General features: G+C 30.5%; 2 protein-coding genes and 1 non-coding gene across 3 annotated transcripts; 2 read left to right on the top strand and 1 right to left on the bottom strand.

Annotated features, from left to right (window-relative positions):
- Positions 1–2,051: 2,051 nt before the first annotated feature.
- LOC101260995 (dirigent protein 10) lies at positions 2,052–5,243 on the top strand. The gene has a single exon (XM_010315246.4). The coding sequence runs from the start codon at positions 4,303–4,305 to the stop codon at positions 5,182–5,184; it is 882 nt and encodes a 293-aa protein (XP_010313548.2). The 5' UTR covers positions 2,052–4,302; the 3' UTR covers positions 5,185–5,243.
- Positions 5,244–10,913: 5,670 nt separating this feature from the next.
- LOC101261297 (protein SODIUM POTASSIUM ROOT DEFECTIVE 2) lies at positions 10,914–12,694 on the top strand. The gene is made up of 3 exons (XM_004251257.5): positions 10,914–11,848; positions 12,187–12,262; positions 12,354–12,694. The coding sequence occupies exons 1-3, from the start codon at positions 11,330–11,332 to the stop codon at positions 12,533–12,535; spliced, it is 777 nt and encodes a 258-aa protein (XP_004251305.2). The 5' UTR covers positions 10,914–11,329; the 3' UTR covers positions 12,536–12,694.
- A 3,773-nt stretch (positions 12,695–16,467) lies between these two features.
- TRNAR-UCG (transfer RNA arginine (anticodon UCG)) lies at positions 16,468–16,541 on the bottom strand. Its single transcript has one exon. It is a non-coding gene; the product is annotated as a tRNA-Arg (tRNA).
- Positions 16,542–25,245: the final 8,704 nt, after the last annotated feature.

Here is a 25,245-nt window from a genome sequence, read left to right as displayed (position 1 = left end):
TAAAGACCGTATAAGTTACGTACTTATTACTATAAAATTAATTATGATGGTTGCAAATTAATTTGCAATAAATAAAATAAGCTAAAGTAGTTGACTTTGTATTTTCGAGTTTTGTGTGAGTAGTCAAAGTTTTTGTCTTGACAGTTAATTAAGAAATTAATTAAGTTTGGTAATTGATGGATCACTAATACGAATTAAATTGGGTGGATCTTGTTAATGTAATTATCTATTGCTCCCAAATGTATTTATTTACACCCAAGCATAGTTGAAAAACATTATCTTATGACGTATGCTTAAACAAAGATTTTTATACTAATAGTGATTAGATTGATTGTTTATTTATTCTAATATAATAGGGAAAATATTCAAATACCCCCTCAACCTATGCCCGAAATTCCAGAGACACACTTATACTATACTAAGGTCCTATTACCCCCTGAACTTATTTTATATGTAATTTTCTACCCCTTTTTAGCCTACGTGGCACTAGTTCAGAAAAAAAAGTCAACCATCGTTGGGCCCACTAGATAGTGCCACGTAAGCAAAAAAGGGGTACAAAATTATTAATAAAATAAGTTCAGGGGGGTAATAGGACCTTAGTATAGTATAAGTGTGTCTCTGAGATTTCGGGTATAGGTTGAGGGGGTACTTGGGCATTATCCCAATATAATATATATTATCAATCTATTTGTTGTTACATACAATTTATGCATATATTAGTGATGGATTTAAAATTTTCACTCAGAAATTTAAAATTTAAAGAAGTAAATATCAAAAAGATCAAGAACATATGATAATATTACGAAAAAGATTAAATTGTATAATATAAATTTAAACCGATCGAGACATTTCTGATATAAGCTAAACATATAAATCAATCATAAAAACTGTTCCGAAAGAATACAATTGTTTTTACTTTAACTTAATTAGCTATTTGACATATATTATATATTTATCGATTATTCTTAATTTAACGAAAACAAATTTTAAAATTATTTCCTCAAAAAATATGACTAGTAGTATTAAAGTAATGTATATATTCAACCATTTGTATGATTCAACTGCTAGAATGGGCAAATTGATGTTTCCAATTATAAAACGACAGATTTTGACAAAACACACTTGTTGTTTTTGACGTTTTCTGCCCAAGCAAAAAACATGTAAAGCTAGTTGCCAGCAAATTCCATGTGGGGGTTCATACATCAATAAGCTATGCTATTATTGACAACATTGGTGCTTTCATTATTATTACCATAGATAAAAGACAATCATATATTTAATGTAATTTTAATAGTGAAGTTTAAAATGAGTATTTTCTATTTTACTATAATACTTTAGGCATATTTTCTTCTTCTTTTTCTTTCAATTTTAAATCGTGTTTATAGTCAATTAGTTTATGATATTACACTATCACAAATTTAAGATTTTAAGGTAACAGATGCGTAACAACTATAAAAGTAATAAGCTATAAATCATAAGAGGATACATGTTTGAAACTTGCCGATTAAGAATAATTTTATGAGCAAGTTATTTCTAATATTATCGTTAAAAAAAAAAAATCTATAATCATTGTCATATAGTACTTATGGTATTTGTAAAATGATAAATAATAGTATCATTATTTATAAAAATCTTACATTTTGCGTAACAAGCTATACAACTATTTAAAGAATCATGAAGTATATATATATACAAATTGAGGTTCCTTACACACTTGTCTGAATTGTTTATATATATAGTAAAATAAATAAAAGAAAAGGGAACTAATCAGCTTAGTACAAACAAAGCATATTAAGAACAGTAATGCATAGCTAAGCAGGAATAGTGGTTGGACAAATAGATGACCCCAATCAAAAAAGCATAGAAAGAAGGGGCATTATATATGAATATATAAAATGAAACCAGGGAATTGGAATATTTAGAATAGAAGTTTGTCATGACAACTTTTACAACAAAAAACTTTGATTGGATGACAACTTCTGTTACATCATAATTTTTTTTAAAAACACCAATAAAGATTTCGTGGTGGGATCAGATTGATAAGATTTTTTTTATTTTTTATTAGAAATGTCAAGTTTGAGCTTTAACTATAAAAACAATTCTCTTAGAGAGTGTTGTCCTTTTAATAGATCCTACGTGACACAAATTCAAATTAATTGAATTCCGGAGACACTGAACCAAAAATAATTGAAGAAAGAAAAAGATGTGGAAAGACAAGTTAATGGTAGAAGCATATGCTTAGAAGATCCTCCATCCACCAACCTTTTTCTATAGTTAAATTACACCCTCCATACCAATCCTTCTCTCTCTCTTCTTCTTCTTCTTCTTTCCCCTTAATTTGTCTACTTTCTTTCAAAAATGGAGGATCACAATGATGATGAAGATGTTGATGATCACATATTATTATTATCATGAAGTGACAATTTCTTTTGGGCAACTACATATCCTTTGGCAAATTTAAGCACCATGCTTAAATAAGATTCAAGACTATTTATTTTGATTTAGAGATATATTTGTGTTTTTTGGTAAAAGGAATTTTCTTTTCTCCTTTTGTTGTAGTTTTCCAAATATAAATGCACATCATGGAGTTCATGTTATTCAAATGCTATTCTCTAAGGTGTAAGTCTTTAATTACTTATTTTCCTTGGTTTGTATGTATCTTGTTTGATGTATCATTTACCATAGACTTAGTAATAAAAGGAAATTAATCTAAGTCTCAAGTCTCGATACTTAAATCTCAATAAATTTTTAGATGGATATATATACTGTCTTATATATATATATATGGAAAAAAACTTCACATTTCAAATAAATATTCACATACATCATATATTTAATTCATATAAGAAATGGAGAGGGAAAGAAGAGTGAGAATATTACAAAGAACGAAAATAATGACTTTTGAAATTGTTAGTAATGTACAATTAGTCTTTAGGGATGATAATTAAAGAAATAAGCTAATTTCTACTACTATATATACCAGTTTTTTTTATCAAATTTAGGCATACCGCAATATAGGTTGAAAATTCTAAATTTAGTCGTACATGATTAAACTATATATATGTGAAAAATTATCTTAAATCTGAATGACGTGTGCCTTGTTCAAATTTCAACAATGAAAGCCAAAGTATAAACTCCCATCATTTATATACGTGACCGAAACAGACGTTAAAAATTCAGTCACGTAAAGCTAGTAGTTAATTGCATTCGATTTTGTATTTCAATTCCCAGCTGCTCTAAAAAATATACTAAAACAGAGAAATGGATAGTTAAATATCACTACTCCTCTTTTAGATAAAGGAACAAACATTTCTTCCATGTCAACATTCTTGAACAAAGACCACCAAACACCAACATTATGAAACCAAACTGAAATGTTTTCCAAACTTAAGCTATGAATGTGCTGCTTTTTCCAAGAAAAAATTCTTCAAAATGGTGACTGTCCACAAATTTGACTTAGCTAGCCTGAGAAAAATTTGCTTCATCTTCTTCTCCTAAAGAGAATAGGCTGTGATTTTGCTTGGGACTTGTTGAGGAGAGAATGCGTGAAATTCTGGTTGTGACATTTCGAGGGATACTAATTCCACTTCAAACAAGAAGTAATAGGTGGTTTGTAAAGTTTGCATGTGTATAATCGTTTAGGAGGAAACTTATATATCTTTTCGTATAAACTCTCATCAATGTCCTAATTAGATCATAGGTTAGCCAAGTACTTATCCACATTAATACAAGTCATGCTGAGATGTAAAAATGCATAAAATTTTCCTCATAATGAAACATGAAAAATGCCTAATACCAATCATCATATATATACAATAATAAATCAAAGACTCATTTGCTCCTCGAGATACATTTGCTCTCCACGCCATCCCTTTTTTCTTATGCTATAATCCACTTCTCTGTATTAGTTAGTATTGGGCCATATCAGTTGGACCAATTTATCACGGGCCTTTTTTAGAAATGGACAAGAGTTTGTTGTACTAATTTGAATGCTTAGAGGTCATTTTTGTAAATCACCCCAGTCTAATCATAACAATTTGTACCTATGGTCGGTGTTTACTTAAGTGTGTAATTTATAACGGTTTTTCATACTTAAAGCCCAAAAAAACAAACTCTGGTACACCTAATCCTCCCCATTTGTAAGACGAAAATAATTTGTTTTGTAAACTTCAACCAATGGACTTGAAAGTGTTATAATACCTAATCCATAGAATCATCATTCATCAACTCCCTTCATCCTAATCATGTATAAATAGATCACAACCCATTCATAGGTTTGCATCCAACTCAAAAGAATCAGAAATGACAGCCTCCAATTCCAACGTTTTTCAACTCAAATCCATATTCACATTCCTTGTCATTCTAGCTCTCACAATCACCTCCAAAACCTCAGCACGTAGAATCCTCGATGAGGAGCCCATCGTTGCTACTGACGAGAGTACCCCAACTTCAGGAGTATCTGCTGTTGCAGGTGCTGGACCTGCAACACATGCTGACCATCCTGCTACAGATGATCATATCTTTTCATTCTTCATGCACGACATTCTTGGAGGTTCAAACCCATCAGCAATAGCGGTAACCGGTATAGCAACCAACCCATCACTAAGCGGACAAGTCCCATTCGCTAAGCCAAACGGTGCAGTTCTAGCAGTAGAGAATGGTGTTCCGGTTACCAGCGGAAACAGCGGAATCATAAGCAACAACAACATCCCTTTTCTCACAGGCCTAAGCGGGACAACTCCCAACGTAGTCCAAAACAACATCATCGGTGGAGGAAACGGATACCCTGCCTTAAACATGGCTCAATTAGGATCAGGAATTACATTCCAAAAACTCATGTTCGGTACACTAACTGTATTCGACGACGAATTGACACAAGGTCATGAACTCAACTCAGGTTTAGTTGGAAAATCTCAAGGATTTTACGTATCAAGTTCAGAAGATGGAACGAGTCAAACAATGGCATTTACAGTAATGTTTCACAGGGGAAGTTATAGTGACAGTCTGAGCTTTTTTGGGGTTCACAGAGTTAGAGTTTCAGAGTCACATCTTGCTATTATGGGAGGAACTGGAAAGTACGTAAATGCTAAGGGATTTGCTACTGTCAAGACATTTCCAGGTGCAAATCAAGAGACAGATGGTGTACAGACTCTCTTACATATTACTGTGTATCTTGATTATTAATTAATTCCTTGTACATAATTTTATTGTTTTCTTTCAATGAATTGTTGTGTTTTCTTCTACATCTTGTATTCAAACTCAACTTATTTCTTCCGAGGCATAATGCCTTATTTGTGTCTAATGAGACGTATTATATATGTTAGAAACTCAACTTAAGACATAACACGTGTATTGCGATTTGTTTTCCATCAGAGGTATTTTTGAGCTACATAAACCAAAAAAAAGGGTTTCTTTTAGAGGTATTTTTGAGCTCACTTAAAATGTTTGGTGAACAAAAATTAAAGACTATTATTGTAAGTTTGGGCTATTCATAAAACCTGCCCAAAAACAAGAAACTTGGATAAATGTACTCTTCGCCATCTAGTTTATCAAATGTAGACCAAGTATATTTAATCTATGCACTTTGGTTTTATATAATTTATATATTTTGTATACTAAATTACTTAAATGATTAAAATGTAATTTTATGTAATAGAAAAGAATTTTGAACCGTAATTGGTACTATTTAATAGAGAGTTTAGTAATAAGCCTTCTTTCAAAAAATCGTAGTATTCATCAGTTAATACTATCATTTTTACTGTATAAATTAAAGTGATGGTTTAGAACCGCCATAATATAACTTGTACATTCATATTTGAACTTTTGTCCTAATTTTACACATATATGTGGTTTTTTGAAAGTTGTACAAGTGATTAATCTCAAAATTAAAAGAGTTTGATACGAAATTAATTTGTGAAGGGTACGTGGTGCTTAAGGAGAAAAAAGAGTAGGCCATAAGGGAACGGTTGGGAAGTTCTTGGTGGAGTTAGAGTTCAATATTGGCCTACTCTTATTTATTAGGATTAGGAAATAAGATAAAATAAAGGTAGGGCAACTTATATATTTGATTGATCAAGTAAAAAATAATAATATTTATTAGTTAAATATATTAAAAACCTATTGTTTATGTAGTATATTTGATGGATGACATTCAATCTTCAGAGCTTCTGTATTGTCAATTTGTAATCACCAGATTTGCAATTGCACTTCAAATAACTCAGTGTTTAAGTGATGTTGAATCTCTGGGGCCGGTCCAATCCAACCCCAAAACTCATAGGGCTGGTCCAATTCAACCCGATATTAAGGTAGAGTTGGAATAAAATTTCTCAAACGCTTAAAATTAAAGTTTATAAGCCTAACTCATATAAAATTTGTGACTCTTGAGGCTTGATAGGGGTTGTGTTAGGATCGGTGCATGAGCCAAAATTATTTATTTAAGGGTAACTTACAACAAGCTCACTAGTATATGAGCTAATTACTTAAAATGCATGTTACATTATAATATTACGAATCTTAAATTTTGATACGTTCGATACATCTATCTTATAGTATATGGACTCAAAATTAGGTTAATTTGTTCTAGATAGATTCTATTCGAGTGGATTTACATTTATCTAGGATACATAGACAAATCTCGCGCCCTCGCCTCCTTCCCTTCTTGCTTGCTACTGTCTTATCTCGCTCGTGTATCTGTGATCTTGCGTATCTAGTTTCCTAGATACATGCTAATCACACTAGATATTTTGTTAGTGCTTTTGAAACAACACCATTGTTTGTCACATTTGATTTGGAAATCTTCTCAATTTCTTGATGCTATAGAATCAATTTCTTGATGCTATAGAATTTTAAGTTTGAAAAGAAAAAAAAAAGAGACTACCCTGCCCCAATCTTGGCCATTCTAGGGTTGGATTGAATCAAGCATTTTCAAGTCATTCTAAATGAAAGGTCAACCTGCTTTAGCCCATCAACTAGACCCGCTAGGCTTGGACCGAATGGGGTTGGACCAACCCCTTTTTGAAAACTCTACTCTTTGATCATAACAACTTATAGTTGTGTTTGACAAAAATACATGTTTGTTACTTTGGATATCATTTCTCTTATATATATATAATATAATAAACAATAATAATTATTATGGTTACACGGTAACTAATCAACCACCATAATGTAAAAGAAACAAAAAGTAAGAGGTGAAACACGTAAGTCATGAAATTAATAAACCAAAAGAAATGTAAAAAGGTGGAAAAAGAAAGGACCCATAGCTTTAATAGCGTGCTCAAACATCAAATTATTTCAGTACGACCCACATATTAATTCACATTATTTATATGTACTAATAATATTATCTTATTTTAATTAGAAATTGGATATAAAAATGTACTAATGAAACATTAGCTTATATCAATAAATTATGATTCATTCGTCCTTAAACAGTAATTAAGTTTAAGCCTTTATCTTCAAAAGAAAAGAAAAAGTCTTGTAATGCTTAAAATTAAATTATATAAATTTTAATATGAATATCAAATATCGAATAAGAAAATCTTAGCACTTTCTGTTGGTAGGGTGAAAGGGTAACGATAAATTCTAAGGACAAGAAATTCCTTTCTAGGTTGTTAGTTGGATATATGTCTGTGTTTGTGACCCTACAAAATATTTGCGAGAAAACTAATAAAGCAAAGTTGATTATTTGAAGATTAACTATATTTATATGTTTTCCAATATATATTACTTAATATTTTCTTGCTCCATTATTATAATATGATTTTTTTATTATTTTATTTATTTTTCATACTTATTTCATTATTTTGATATGATTTATTTGAACCAAAAGGTTCATGGAAAATAACATATCGATCTTCGTAAGGTGAGGTTGAGGTTGCTTACTTTAGTGGTATAAGTCATAATGTTTAATCAAAATATGAAGAATTAAAGACACAAAAAGATCATGGAAATTTAACGTCTACATAATATAATTTTTTATTAAAATTAAAGGAATGAACCCTTTGTATCTGTGTCTATCATATTAGCTTATATGTCAAACCATCTTCTCAGGTCTTATTGCTGAAATTATCACTGAATATATTATTGTTTTTCTAACCGTTAATATTTTGTTTCTCACTTTCTAACGAAGGGAAGGAAAGAAAAATCTTAAAACTTTTTGACAAGTACAAAACTTTATATTATTAATCATAACTGTGTGGACCCAAAATCAAGAAAATTTTAACACAAAATCAGTAAAAGGATTGTGGTTAGTGAAAAAAATGGATCACACAGTCAACTTTGATAAAATTATTGTAATGCTAATCACTAAGCAATCTCAGAATGTAATTATGATACCAACCTTTAATATCCACTTAAATATTTAATTACTTAAAAGGAATTGGACCTACCAAAGGAGAACACATTATCCCCATTTTTGCAAGTATAATCATTACAACCATTTGCTAAAAACCATAAAGTTAAGGGTATATTAGCAGTATATTTCACTTTTTAAAGATGATTAATTACTTCTTCCGATTTATTTTGGCTATCGTATTTACTAAATATAATAAACTTTAATAAGTAGAATATTAAAAAGTTAAGATATAATTTAGTTTTCATCTTTGTTTTTATTTAATAAATATGAAGACAGATTAATGTGGTGAAGAAATAGTAGTATTGATAGCAAAATAAATAAGGATATGTTAGACCAAATTAATTTTCATATATTTTTAATAGATATATAAATAAAAAATATGACAAGTATAATAAATCGACAAAGTATGTCCACAAGTAAAGTACTTGATAAATTGCATTTGGTCTAGCACTAATGGAATTAATTTACTCCAAAATCTTGACTAAATTTGTGCATTATTTGACATTTTGATTCAAATTATGCGTTTGGTTGTTGGAAAAGCTTTTCTAGTTGATTTGTTTGAGATTGTGCAAAAAAAGGTTGATAATACAAAAATTTTAACTACTTTTGGATGATTTATTTACTCAATATCTCAAACTTTCTGAATACTTTTTTCACCTTTGAAATAATTAGGCATTTTAATTGCAAGATATTTATTAATAAAAAAAATATATAATATGTGAATTATTGATGCATCGTTTTAAGATATTACAACGCCTTAGATATACACTACCATTAATTAATAATTAGTTAAAATTATATAAAAATTGAAAAAGTTCTAATAATTTTTATTTTTTACTAATTATTGATTGATCCGTAGAATAAGTATTGAATGCGGAAGGTAAATATGAAAAAAGATAATTGTCTTTTCTTTTCTTGATATAAAAAAAGTGATAATGAAAAATTATTTTTTTAAAAAATAAATGACAAATAAAAATAAATGGAGAAAGTAATAAAACCAACTAGGTCGAATGATTAATTAATTTAATTAGAGAGAATTGTTAAAACGAACACTTTATCACGTGAACACCAACTTGTTTTGTTATCACTGGTATTAAATCCTTAATTAACTCATCTTTGTTTGTCTTAATCTTTAACTTTCTCCGCAATTAATTGACTAATACTTTGTCTTCATCCAATTATACTCCACAAATTTGGGTCCCAAATCAAGGTCTTTATTTCGTCTTTACGTAGCTTTTTTTTTCTTTCAAAAATTTTACTCATATAATATAATTAATTTATATATTTAGCTCATTTTCTGAGGCAGGAAATCGGAATGTTTGGACTTCAACAAAAACTATGCAAGGGAATCTTTGATGATAGTAAAGTATTAAATTCAACGTGTGCAGTGTATTATATTTTCAAAATTATTATTGAACTGCACCGTTATGATCTTCTAATTAAGATCGGCCGAAAGAGTTACAATTTCAAGAATTATCTATCATATATTAAGAAAAATACATTTAGGCGTATAAACTTTTTCTATTAGATATTATATTAAAATATGGAGAGACGAGCGAATTGAGAGGCCGAAGGCGAGTGAGATAGTCATGTATTACATGCGAAATGGACTCGATACACTAAATATATATATTTGTATGTATCTGGTGTGGTTTACATGTATATAGGATACAAGATACATAAAAGATTAACGAGCTAGATTTATTATGTATCCAGATAAAAGTGAATTCACTTGAATGTAGTATATCTAAAACAAACTACACCTAATTTTGATCTCATGTATCTCAGAATCACATGTATCTGAACACATATTAATAAGATTCATAATATCGTAAATTAAAGTGTATATAAATAATTGGCTCTCTTGAACTAGTAGGATTTCTATTAGTTTTCCAAAATTTATATTATCTGTAGTGAATACTAATATTAAATCATGTCAGCTGATTATGATCAAATTAATAATTTAATAAAATGAAGTGTATTAATTAATTATGACTCAAGTGAAAAATGGATGTACAAAAATCAACTTATAACTTATAAGAGTGGAAGATACTTTGGTGGGGAATAAATATGAAAATAGACAAAGAAAAGGCTACTTTCGGTTAGCCTTAACAGTCAAATGTTGTGGGCAATGATATGGTAATAATATGGTCTACTAATTAATTAGTCTTCACATTTTCCTACATTTGCTGCTAATCATTCACATCCAAAGATCACAAAAGTAGAAAAAAGATTAACTAACTTTAATTATAGTGTATTAGGAGTAGTAAGGAAGCAAGTACTGAATTTATAATGGACTTCTATTATCGAATAATATGAGAGACAATCAAAATATCAATAAAAAGAAAATAATTTTATCAATTCAAATCAAACCGAATATACGATCAATTTTTTAGATTACTTAATTATACAAATATTCTTTTACAATGTAAATAAAAGTTAAATTCAAACAATAACCTTGTCTAGTGCCCACCCCATACCTACTCAAAACATAAAATAAAAATGCAGACACAACTTTAGAGGTCCAGATAAATCCTGTGTCCCCTAAGGTTTACATTACTCATCAATTCTTATGGCTCCTTTAGTTGCCATCTTTTCTTTTTCCTTATTTTCTACTTATTTTCCTCCGCATAATCAGCATTTAAAATTTATAAATTTAAACTTTTTTCTATATTATCGAGTTTCAAATTGATATAAAATACAAACTAAAATCAATATTACTAAGTTTTAAATTAATAATAAATTTAAATTATAATCAATAAAATTATTGAGTTCGGTTGAATTTGTAACATAGATAATGGCTCCATCCTTCTTATACTCTAGTCTACCACTAGTTTATAAGTTCAGCCCCTTCCCTCATTTTGAGAAAAAAATCTTACTCTCCCTTTCATCCTTTTTTCCTACTACTCTAACTTATATGCTATATTATAACTAGGCTATTAAGTTTTCATCATCTTCTTGGTCCCAAAAAAAATGAAATCCATAGATATTTTTTGTGCTTCTCCTGCTTCCACGGCCATATGTTCAAGTATGGATCAATATACTATGGTTCGTCGCGGCATTAGGCATCAAATTGATCGTAAAATCGATCGATTAGGCGATCCTCGTACGCCAAAAATCAAAACACCAATTCCATGTTCATCTAATCAACTTCCATTCGATCCCAAAACTTACTATCATCAAAATAAAAATCGAAAGAGTCATGATGAAAAATTACGTCGTAAAAGCTCAGCTGATGTTACTGACTTAGGTAATTCTTCTAGGTACTTGTTAAGTGATCATAGTACTAACACTCCATTTATAGATTTCTTATCATCATCTGGAGATGCATCAAAAGCTTTGGTTCCTACCAAACCTTTAAGGGCTAAAAGCACAAACGAACGACTCATGTATCGATCTTCATCGCTCGAATCTCCCGTCTACAAACCTTCATCGGCTTATTCAAATGATTTGTGTGTCTATAAATCAACTCGTTCATGCCCCAGTGAACAGGTTAGTTATCAATTTTATTTAGGTTACCGGTTATACTTTTTATAAAAGATTTACTTATAAGTAACCTAATTGCGTAAATAATCTTTAAACTGACGGGCAATGCATAGAACTTAAATTTTAGTTAATTTCTTAATTTTGCTAACAACTTTATTTAGTGTAAAGTTGTTGTTTTTTCACACGATGAGCATATTATATAGCAAATTAGTTTTCAATTATTTAATATTTTTCATAAGACATTTCACTTATAGTTATGTTATGATCTAACTAGATAAATATAATTTAAACGGATCGATTGCTAGTGCATAAAATTTAAATTTTGTTATTCATACGTTCAACAGGTTGTGGAATTGAGGGTGTCGATCCATTGCAAAGGTTGTGAAGGGAAAGTAAGAAAACATATCTCCAGAATGCAAGGCAAGTTTATTATATATATAGTATTATAAATTATGGATATGTTAAATATTTTGATTCAACAGAAATAATGTTTTTGTATTAAAATATGCAGGAGTAAAATCATTTAATATCGATTTGGCTTCGAAAAAAGTTACAGTCATCGGCGATGTGACACCATTAGGAGTATTGACAAGTGTTTCTAAGGTGAAAAATGCACAATTTTGGCCATTTCCAACAACTTCTTCATCATCGTCTTCGTCCTCATCCTCGTCCTGGTCTTCTCCGATGATTTAAAGAATGTTTACGCTTAAACTACTGATGTAATATTATTAATTAATGGAGTGTGCTTTCTTTTTTCTTTATGATTTAAATTAATGGCTAAATATTTCAAAATTAGTCGTTAATATGGTGGTGTATTTCATACATTATTATATATGTTGTGGGGCTTGTAAATCTTGTGTTATTTTACTTACTAGTATCTTTTCAATCAAACGTTTATATTATTAATAAAAATAATAGAAAGCTTAAAAGAGTTTGTTTGGTATTCTCTTGTGTTCTATGAGGATATTAATTAATATCTTGGAATAAACAAAAACAACAATCAAAACTTTGAATATTACTTAAAACTTTGAATATTACTTTTTTTTTCTCTTACTTTTTCTATACTAATCGTAAATTTTGATAATTATAAGGCTGGCATGTTTGTCTTTAGGAATGTCATTTTTTTTTTACAACTTTCCAGATCACTCATTTTACGATTGTCGAGCAATTGCAGAACATTTGACCAGGATAAGATTTTAAAAAAAGGCTTTGGAAAAATTTAAAACAAAAAAAAAAGAGTTACGTACTCTGCGTTTGATATAGAAGGTTAACTAATTTCGAAATTAATTTTAATTTTAAAATAATAACTTTTTTTTAATGTGCATTGATGGTGAGACAATAATATTAAAATAACTTATTCTCAATCGAACGAGCTATATTAATTTTAAATTATATCTAATAAAGCTATTTAATGCACTAAATTTGTATTATGTGTCGAAGCTAAAATAATAAGATGGAGTAAAATGTATTTGAACAATTAAGTCAATTAAAAAATATTTGCAGGTCAAATATACTGTAAAAACCTTATCATAATCAATGAATTTTACAAACATACATAATTATTGTGCCTCCCAATTTATGAAGAGTAATATGATAGACAAATGAAACATATTATCATTTATAAGAAACGCACGCTGTCAAAATGATGGTTTTTGAAAAAAAAAAATAAACACGTCAAAATTATAAGGTTTTTTAAGCATGGATGTTGATAAGTTGATGTGGTGTGGGGTAATTGTTGTCTCAATGTCTAATAATGAGTCACCATGAAATTCAAAATTTTAAATTTTTTAATATTAATATCATGCTTAATCATGTGATCATTATATTTTAAAATTTAAGCTATATATGAAGTGATACTTCTATGTACTTGTTATTTTGCTTGCTTATAACATATATGTTCTAATTGTGTATAGTAATTATAGCTTCAATTCAAACATTTAGATTAGTGATTTGACTCTAGTAGCTATGGATTTTAGATGTCGAACTGATATTCATTGCTTAGAATTGACTTACCAAAAACAAGTTTAGATACAAAAACGGTATTTATTGTCTGGTATCGATTATTGAGCTACCCCTCGTCGTTTCAATTTTCTTATCCTTCTCTGTATGTGCAATCATTTCTAGCATATTCAAGAAATTACTGCAAAATCTGAAATTGAAGTTTTAATTAACATATTCAATTGCATAATTATCATATATAAATAGTATGTGTGGTAACTTAGTTGCATATAGTAATTCATCGTTATTAACCACATATATTTCAATTCCAAGTCCATATATATTAGCTTTGATCCAAATTCATTTTAATTACTAGTATTGGATAGTGATTTGATTTGACCTACCAACTACAATGCAAAAACATATTTATTGTTTAGTATCGAGACAGCCCTCAGTATCAAAATTTTCTCTTTGTTCCTTTACTTTCCTAGCATATTCGATGTGATCATGCATATGCCATAAAAATCGATGATAAGACCTCCTAGTTGGATCCAAATGGTAGTGCTAAATTGGTGAAAATGAAATTTCATGTTGAAGAAGAAAAAGAAGTGCTTTCTCTTCTTTGGAGTGGATATATTGAGGCCTTAAATGTTGAGTCATAATCATGGCTTCTTCTTTTTTGGGGTTGTCTTATAGTACATTACTACTATACGTACCAGCAAGGCACCACTTTCTATGTTACTTTTGAAAATATTGGAACCACATGCAAGTCGTTGTTTTAATTGGTCTTATAATCGAGTCGATTTTGATAATTGTATGCTCAAATATTAGACGATATTTAATTATTCATTATTCAAATTCGACTTCCTAACTACAAGTTCAGATATAGACACATATTGCAATGTTTTATATATCGCTATTTTTTTCCTTTCTAATTGCTAAGATATGTTTAATGAGTTCACGATAAAAACTATATGATTGAATTAAATGTCAAAAACACATGTACTACAATTCCAAATGCATATATAGTAAATTAGTAATACCTTCAATTCAATTATTTGGATAGTGATTTGATTGGATGTTGGATCAATATTTATTGCTTAGATTTGACCTACCAACTACATGCATAAATGTAAAAACGAAATTCATTATCTAATATCGTATTACCTCTTATCATCATCGATTTCAATTTTCTCTTTGTCTATACATGCAAAGGTCCAATCCCTTTTCTTTTCTAGCATATTCAACGTGATCATTTATGCAATAAAATGAAAATTTCCATTTGAATTGAGGCCGTAAATTAATGTTGAGTCATAATCATGGCTTCTTCTTTTTGCGATTGTCTGTTAGTACATTACTACAAAGGCACCACTTTATCTGTTACTTTGTTTTCAATTTTGTATTAGGTGGCCTTATTTGCTTTTTTTTTTTCTCTCTCTTTTTGGGACTTTAATTACCTCTCTTTATATCATCAATTGATTGAAAACTTTTGTACAAAAAAAAGTGGTGGAATTTTATACTTTTTTTTCAAGTACTCTACTGTTTGAATCAACAAATATTCTGAATGTTTAAATTTAACCTTTATTAATATCTCTTCTTTTTTTTTTTTTATAGATCTATTTGAATTTTATTTCGATCTTAACTATCAATTGATTTTAAATTTCAAATTTTAATTTGAAATTATAATTTTTTAATTTGAAGTTGTGGTTGGCCTAGCACTTTATTTGGAAAAGAATATATAAAGTTTTATAAATGAAAATCCAAAAACTAATTCGAAGAACTTAAAAATATTTGACTTTTATTTCTATTTTTTACTTATAAATTTATGTTACATCATAAAAATATCAAATTCGAATAAGCTTAGTACCATAATTCGATATCCGCCTAATCTTTGGTCGGCAGGAAATAAAAATAGAAAATTGCGTGAAAAAGATAGGTAGAATTTTGGTCCATACAATAAGGGATTATATATATAATATAATAAGTAATTGATAAATATGGAGCGGCGCACCATTAATGGCTTAAGATACCAACTTTAATCTTCCTTGTTTTTTTGATATGTCTCTGTTAGTTTATTTACTTCAATTTAATTTGATTTCTCTCTCTCTCTCTTTTTTTTTTTTTTTTGGTTTTCTTATGGCTTTAGGGCCTGTTTGGTTAGTTGATACTTGGTGTTGTAAAATATGGAAAATCACAAAAAAATTGTAGTTTAAAGTATATACATGATACTTTCTTTGACACAGAGATCTTAAGTAGTAGACTAGAAAGAGATCATTATTTTCTTTCTCCGGGCTTATTTCGAAGTCATAGCATCCAAAATGTATATATTTTTAAAAGTTGAATATTATATCAATATAATACTTAAATTGTTATTTGGCTTCGATTAATATTTATGTTCCTTCAATTTTAAATCCGCATGAGTAGACACTCAAAATTATATAACGTTGAGCAAGTAAACATACTCGCTATACTTAAATTTACATAAAGTTGAACAAGTAAACACACACATCGGTAAACATACATAAAATTAAACAAGTAGACACACGTATCAGTAAATATATATAAAATTAAACAAATAGATACACATATTAATACACATATTTAAATTTTTATAAAGTTGAACAAGTTAATACATGTGAATTTGTGTGGCCCATCCAAATTGCAAAAGAAAACAAAAATAAATAAAGCGACCACAGTGGGAGTCGAACCCACGACCTTTTGATCCGAAGTCAAACGCGCTAATCCACTGCGCTATGCGGTCTTGGACAAAATTTTAAAGCAAGGTATAGTTAACTCCTAATAATATAAAGGCAGCAGACTTCTAAGACTATATTTTAAAGTATATCTATATATTTATTTGTTTTCCCTGATTAGGTAATATTAAGGGAAAATTTCATATATAGCAAACATAATTTATTAAATAACATTATATGGGTGTAGTTTACATAATTACATTTTATAGGTATAGTTTAGTTTGTTGTGTATCTTTTAATTTGTATAAAACAATTTTTTATTTTTAATATATTTAATATTTTACTTATTCATTGAATGGTAACAATATCGCTAAATAAGGTAACAAACATTTACACAATCTCATTATTTAAGCTAACCATTCAAAATCAAATATTTTCTTAATTTTGTTTAAAAATAAGTCATATGAAACACTAGACGTTAATGATATTATTTGTATATATATTGAATGAATAAACGAAGAAAGATTGAGATGAAATTTTCTGTGTGTCTTATTTCTGCATAGCAAGAGTATATATAGGAAACACAAGGAATCAAAGCCTAACAAACTAACAGCTGTCCTACTTTAATTGGCTAACTTATAACAAACTATTATTTACAATTAACAAACTATTATTTACAATTAATTAAACATAAAAGAGATAATATTTACAGAAAGAAAATGTGGAAGGTTCTGAATTGATGCCAGCTGTTGAGGCCACCTGTCTTTCTTCAATCTTCATTTTTTCATTTTTCTCTTTTCAATATCTATGTCGGAAACATTCTTCTTCTTCATAATACAACTTGTGCTATCTTTCATCACTAATGGATTGCCATCAGCTGTAATTCCAACACCCCCCCCCCCCCCACCCCTCAAATTGGAGGGGGAGGAACGAACACCCAATTTGCGTAACAGAAGATGGTGAGAGGTACCTGTGAGTGGCTTAGTAAAAAGATCTGCGAGCTGGGAAGACGAAGGGAGAAATGATAAAGAAATCAAACCAGCAAGATATTGTTGTCGAACAAAGTGGCAATCTAAGTTAACATGCTTCGTCCGTTTATGAAAAACAGGATTTTTAGCGATATGAATTGCTGCCTGGCTATCGGAATGAAGAGAAATGGGTAGAGAAGGAGGCAGTGTAAGATCCGAAAGAAGACGAACGAGCCATGTTAACTCAGCAACAACACGACGCATAGACCTATACTCTGCTTCGGCAGAGGAAAGCGAAAGAGAAGGTTGCTTTTTCGATTTCCAAGAAATTGGACTACCACCGAGGCTAATGTAGAAACCACTGACCGACTTGCGAGAGTCAGGACAAGTGGCCCAGTCAGAGTCACAAAAAGCCAATAAGGTGAAAGAAGGGGAAGAATTAAGGAAAATCCCTAAGCCAGGGTCGGAAAGAAGATACCGAAGGACATGATAAGCAGCCAAGAGATGGGCGTGATGAGGGCGTTGCATATATTGACTAAGATGCTGAACGGAAAAGGAGATGTCAGGCCGTGTGTGAGTGAGAAAGTTGAGTTGTCCAATAAGACGGCGATAACCAGTGACATCATAAAGGGGACAACCCATATCAGATTGTAATTTCTGGGAGGGATCCAATGGGGAAGGAGCGGGTTTGAGTCCAAGGCACTGATATTCGGATAAGAGCTCCAAGATGAACTTGCGTTGATTAAGAATCAAACCATGTGGTTCCCTGATAACTTCAATACCCAAAAAATAATGTAAGTCTCCCAAATCTTTGATTTTAAATTCTGAGTCCAAGAATGATTTTAAGGCATCTAGTTCTGCCTTGTTGTTGCCTGTAAGTAGAATGTCATGGCACTTGTAAAATAGTGAATAATCATTGAGTGAGTGAGTAAAGCCTTTAAATTGCAAGGCTGAAGTCAGACGAGCATACCACTGCCGTGAGGCCTGTTTTAGTCCGTAAAGAGACTTCTTTAGACGACAAACTTGAGTAGGATCATCTACTTTCAAACCAGCTGGAAATTTCATGTAGACTTCCTCATCTAACTCACCATGAAGAAATGCATTATTAACGTCTAATTGATATAACCCCCACCCCTTCTTAATGGCAATAGCAAGCAAACAACGTATTGTAGTAATCTTGACAACAGGGCTGAAAGTTTCTGTAAAATCAATGCCGTCTTTTTGAAAGTCACCTCGTACAACCAACCTAGCCTTTAATCTCTCGACAGTACCAAGCGAATTGAGCTTAACTTTGTATACCCATTTAGTAGGCAAAGCTTTCTTTCCCGGAGGTAGTGATACCACGTCCCAAGTGTTGTTACTGATCAAAGCCTCTAGCTCCTTAGTCATAGCATCCTTCCAACCCGGATATAAAATAGCTTGGGTAAAAGAAGTAGGTTCTTGAATATGGGATAAAGAAGTGATATAATTCTGATTAGAGTGAGATAATGCAGAGAAAGCAAATAGAGAAACAGGTGAAGGGGAAGAGAAACAAATATCAGACACAGGAGAAAGATGGACACTGTTGCAAACATAATCTTGTAGGTAGGCTGGAGTCTTAACAGATCTAGTGGATTTTCGTAGAACAATAGGATCTGGAGAAGAAATAGAAGGAGTAGAAACAGAAGGAGCAGATGTATGAGATGAAAAATCAGGCTCATAAAAAACTTGAGGAATATCAAAAGGAAACAGAGAAACAGGGGGCTGAATAGCAGCAAACGGGTAAATGTCTTCATGGAATTTAACATCCCTCGAAACAAAACACTTCTGAGAAATGAGACTTAACAATTTGTAACCTTTTTTGCCAAAAGGATATCCAAGAAAAACACAAGGCTCAGCCCTTGGTGCTAATTTAGATCTTCCTTGGGAAAGAGTAGAGGCAAAAGCAAGACACCCAAAACACTTTAAATGGGAGTAAGAAGGAGGATGATGAAACAATCTTTCATAAGGTCTTTTGAAAAAAAACAACTTAGTGGGGCACCTATTAATCAAGTAAGTGGCTGTCATAAGAGCATCCCCCCAAAATTTATGTGGGAGATGGGACTGAAAAAGAAGGGCTCGACATATTTCCAATAAATGTTTGTGTTTTCTTTCAGCCACACCATTTTGTTGTGGTGTGGCGACACAAGAGGTTTGATGAATGATCCCTTGGGAGGATAGGAATTTAGAATTATCAGAACTGGCACCTAATTCCCAAGCATTATCTGATCTAATGATTTTGATTTTTTTTTGAAATTGTCTTTCTATCATAGCAAGGAAGGACTTAAGAATGGTGAATGCATTGCTTTTAGTGGTTAGCAAAAAAGTCCAAGTTCCTCTACTAAAGTCATCTACGATGGTCAAAAAATATCGATAACCATCATAAGTAGGTGTTTGAAAAGGTCCCCATGTATCAATATGAATTAAGTCAAAAATTTGTTTAGAAGAAATATGACTTGTGGGAAAAGGGAGTTTGTGTTGTCTTGCTAAGGGGCAAATAGAACATGGCACAGAAAACTTAGAAACAACAGAAACTGGAATTTCATTTATATGCTGAATATTTAAAAGAGGGATATGACCCAATCTTACATGCCATAATCTACTTTTAACATCATTAGAAGAAATACAAGATAAACTGGATGTAACATCCTTGAAGGAATGAGAACTACAACTGGAATTTATAAGAGAAAGAGCAGCTGGAAGCCTATTCTTGAGGACATAGAGACCCTTCTGATTTTCACCAAGGAGCATTGGGCTCTTCATTGAAGGGCCCTGCATGAAACAATGAGAAGATGTAAAAATTAACATCTTAGAAAGTTGTTTGCACAACAATTGGACAGACAAGAGGTTGAAGTGAAAACTGGGCACAAATAAAACATTGTGAATGATAAGATTAGAGAAAAGTTTCACAGAACCTGAATGTGAGACCTCAACCCTTTGGGAATTAGGCAAATTAACACAAATTGATTTAGGCAAAGGTTCAAAATTGAAGAAGAAATCCTTGTTATAGCTTATGTGCTCACTTGCACCTGAGTCTATTATCCAAGTTTGCCTAGTGTAGTTGGTAGGATCAACCTGTAAATTTAAAGAAAAAGGACTAGGACATAGGGTTATACCGACACAATTAGCAGATGCTGTGACTTCAGAGACATTGTTGCTTTGATCATTGTTTTTCATATTTTGAAGCATTTGCATCACCTGTGCTAACTGGTCAGTTGAGAGTAATTTTCCTTGTTCTGTTGAGTCCACATCAGCCATGAGAGAATTTCCAGAAAACTCATTTGAGGTGACAGCTTGTCCCTGAACAGAATTCTGAAAATTTTTCTGCCTAGTAAATTTAAAATTAGGTGGAAAGCCATGTAGCTTATAGCATTTCTCAATAAGATGCCCTGTTTTCTTACAATACTTGCATAAAAGAGTTGATTTCTTAGCATCATAAGGAACTCTCTGACCCCTGAAATCTGTAGAAAAAGACCTTGGACTAACATTTGTTTGACTTGTCGCAATAAAAGAAGAGGATTCTCCAGGAAATTTTGGGATATTTTGCAACTCCCTTTGCTTCTCCTCCTGAATCAACAGTGCATAAGCATTTGAAATAGAGGGTAAGGGTGAGATCATGAGTATGTTACCTCTGGCAGCACAATAAGACTCATTGAGTCCCATTAAAAATTGAACTAGACGTTCATCTTGTTTAGCCTTAATGTTTTTCTCTTTTGCTCCACAGGAACACACACAACAGCAAATAGTAAAAGAGTCTAAAGTATTCAATTCATCCCAGAGTCGCTTAATCCTGGTATAGTAAGCAGCAATATCAGATGACCCTTGGACAAGGTCACTCAGTTCCTTTTGAAGCTGGAAAAGACGAGGGCCGGAGCTCTGACCAAACCTGTCTTCTAATTCTGCCCAAATATCTTTAGCAGTGGAGTAATACAAGACACTTTCAGAAATTTCTCTAGAAAGAGAGTTCAATAACCAAGAAATTACCATGTTGTTAGATCTGGACCAAGCTCAATGTAGGTCTGTTCCTACTTCAGGTTCCACAGTCGATCCATCAATGAAACCTGATTTGTTCTTAGCAGTCAAGGCTATCCACATCCCTCTCTTCCATCCACCAAAGCTCTTGCCATCAAAAACAGTATTGACTAGCAAAGTACCAGGAGAATCAGAAGGTGATATGAAGTAAGGATGAGCAGGGTTAATCAATTCAGAAGAGGGTATATTGACAGTAGGAAGGGGAACTGTAGTCCCAGTAGCTATTTCAGAGGTTTCTACCATGATAAAACTGAGGAAAAAATAGAGATTAGAGCTCTTGCTCTGATACCATGAATGAATAAACGAAGAAAGATTGAGATGAAATTTTCTGTGTGTCTTATTTCTGCATAGCAAGAGTATATATAGGAAACACAAGGAATCAAAGCCTAACAAACTAACAGTTGTCCTACTTTAATTGGCTAACTTATAACAAACTATTATTTACAATTAGCAAACTATTATTTACAATTAATTAAACATAACAGAGATAATATTTACAGAAAGAAAATGTGGAAGGTTCTGAATTGATGCCAGCTGTTGAGGCCACCTGTCTTTCTTCAATCTTCATTTTTTCATTTTTCTCTTTTCAATATCTATGTCGGAAACATTCTTCTTCTTCATAATACAACTTGTGCTATCTTTCATCACTAATGGATTGCCATCAGCTGTAATTCCAACATATATACATTGATTATATTGTATATATTTGAGAAATTGTAAATAATTTTTTTATATAATTTGATGTGTAATTTATTATGTATTATTAAATGTATATGCGATCATCATAAATATGAAAATTGTATATATGACAATCATGTTTGTTTTTTTAAGAGAAAAGATATAAAGTGACACCTAAAGTTGTCCCGAATTTTTAATAAGACACTTTAACTATATGAGTGTCCTATTACCCCACGAAAGTAGGATATATTTTTGTAAATACGCCACTTTGACCCGTTTTCTCCCTATGTTTGTTTTCACGCAAATAATGCGCGTGAATGATAGATTTTTCTTCCAAAGAACGAATTAACAAGTGAGACGCGTCATTTTTTAATCTATTATTTAATTCTTTCCTTTTTAAAGTACTCATCTTCCCCAACTTTCCCCCATTCTTTCAAAGGAACCATTTTTGACAACTGTTGCTTTTATTCGATATGGTCTCCTTGTTGCCTCTTGTTATACTAAAGAAAAAAAATTCTTTTCTCTTTAATGAAGGTATTGCCGAAGTGAATCTTGCCCAAGCTCGTAGATAAATGCTTTGAAGCTGGCAAAAAGGGTAAGGCAAACTAGAGCTTCATTGAATCAAATTTGAAGATGAAAGGCGTGAGGATCTTGGTCCTTCTGTAGAGACTTTCCTCTTCTTCTTTTTTTCAAATTCTTTTCTTTTTCTAAAATTGGTGATTTTTCTTTGTTTGTCTGAGTCTTTTTAACCCAAGTCTGTAATTTTTTCTCCTTTATTATTAATAATAATGGACCATTGGTCCAAGATGAATTTTTTTAAAAAAGAAGGTAAAATTCTAACACTTTTTAGTTTTTATCTTGAAATAGTTTCTAACATGTGTTTTTCTCCGGAAGATCACAAATCCATGAAGAAAAAAAATATAATCTTTATCAAATACTAAAATGAACATGAAAACTTCTTGTTTGCTCAGCTAATTTCCCAGGAAATTGACCAACAAATGGCGAAATTGAAATAGATGTAAACTTCAAAAGAAGTTGTAATTGAATTGCAATTGAGAAAGAAAATAAAATATAAAGAAAGAAAGTGAGAAATTTAGAGAGAAGAAAAAAAAAGAAAGTGTACCATTTATCTTTTTAAACGATTTGGGTCGGGTTAAACCTGTATTTAATTGATATTTAAATTAAATTAATTAATTAAAAGGAGAGTGTGTCACACGGGTGTGAGGTTAATGAGAAAATGAGTCAAAATGGTCAATTTACAAAGATATTTAATACTTTTGTGGGGTAATAAGACATTTACATAGTTAAGGTGTTTTTTTTTAAAATCTGAGACAACTTCAGGTGTCATTTTATGTCTTTTCTCTTTTTTTAAATAAAAAGTGTGTTGTATTTGTTCTTAATTATTTTCTGTAGTCTATTTTATACAATATTTTATTATGTTCATTTTTTTTATAGTATATATCTACGGATTTGTATAATATACAATAATTTGGTATATGGATTATATTTGTATATTTACATATGTAATTTCATGTTTTTTTTAAAAAAAATTAATGATCAAAATGATTGTATAATATTCATTTGTCAATTGTATATATTGTAAGCTTGAAATATGTTTGTGTATTTAGTGTGTAATGTTTATATATACAATATTTTATCATGTTCATAATTTTTTGTATATATCGACGAATTTGTATAATATACTATAATCTTATATATGTATTATACAATGATTAACAAATTTCTTTTTACAAATATTTGTATACAAATAACAATTATCTCATAATACTTTGTATATATTACCTTAATACACAACCCACTATATACATAACTTTAGTAATTTGTATATAAATTACACAACCTGATGTTCTTCAGATTTGTCTAGTTCTGTCCAGTTTTGATGAGATAGATCCAATCTCGTCTGAATTTATGTTTTTGACTTTTCTCTTGCTTCAACCTTCAACTATCTTAATGCCGCTAGATTTCGCGTTGTTGATGACTTTCTGAATTGTCATTGGATGATTTTTTTCTTGAATCTCCGATTCAAGATATTGTTCAACTTGAACTTGTTTATGTTGTCATATACCCTACATTAACCCCAAAATCTTGAAATAACTCAATTGAAAACGAAGGTGAATTATCAACAATATTGACATGCAATGGCATACCTCTGGTAATCCTCATATATGGAGATGAATCATTTATTCTCATTTTGAAGAACTTTAAACTGATAAGAAAGAAAGAATTTTTTTTAAAAAAAATATGAAAAAACTAAGAAAAATAATACATATATAATTATGTTGATGAAGGAAAAAAATTAAAAAAAAAACTGGATTAATGAAAGTAAGACAACAGGGATATCGTGAAATTTTCCAAAATTCAAAAATTCAAAATAGGAGTGGAGTGATTTTAGGAGAAAGATATGGATTGAATGTAGGAGAGATAAAATTGATTTGATAAAATTATATATAAAAGGATAAAAAAAAAATTTATGGTTGGATATACAAAGAGGCGGTGGGTCCCATTAATTATGGCAAAAAAAAATGAAACTATAATTATTGAGAGTAAATAAATTAAACTATACCCTTATTGGCTAATTACTTAGGAATGTTTGTCATTCCACGTAATTTTCACTAATATGAACTAGTCTAATATTATTCGATAAAGTGGAATTTGAGTAGGGTAATGTGTACTCTATTTTACTTTATCTTGTGAAGATTAACCCCCCCCCCCCCCCCCCCCCAAAAAAAAAATGCATATCAAAAAAATCAAGTATATAAAATAAATACAACAATAAATAAGTCATACTAAAAAATAGCGGAGATCAATACAGTCACAACAACAAAATAATATGATCATCAAAGCAAGAATAAATAAATATTATTAAAATCAAAGGATAAGGGTAATAATAATTCTATAATAAGAATATTATACAATGTTGGACTACCAACAGACCTTCTAAGCTAATTCCTAATCTCCATGTCCCCATATTTAATATACAGAAGCTATTACTCATGTCCTAATTTATGTTGCATAACATAAATTTCGAGAATCAAATTTTATTAATCAAATTTCT

The sequence above is a fragment of the Solanum lycopersicum genome, chromosome 11 (assembly GCF_036512215.1).
Source record: "Solanum lycopersicum chromosome 11, SLM_r2.1".
NCBI classification, from domain to species: domain Eukaryota; kingdom Viridiplantae; phylum Streptophyta; class Magnoliopsida; order Solanales; family Solanaceae; genus Solanum; species Solanum lycopersicum.
The sequence above is the reverse complement of the archived record's forward strand: the minus strand, read 5'-3'. Positions and strand labels throughout refer to the sequence as shown.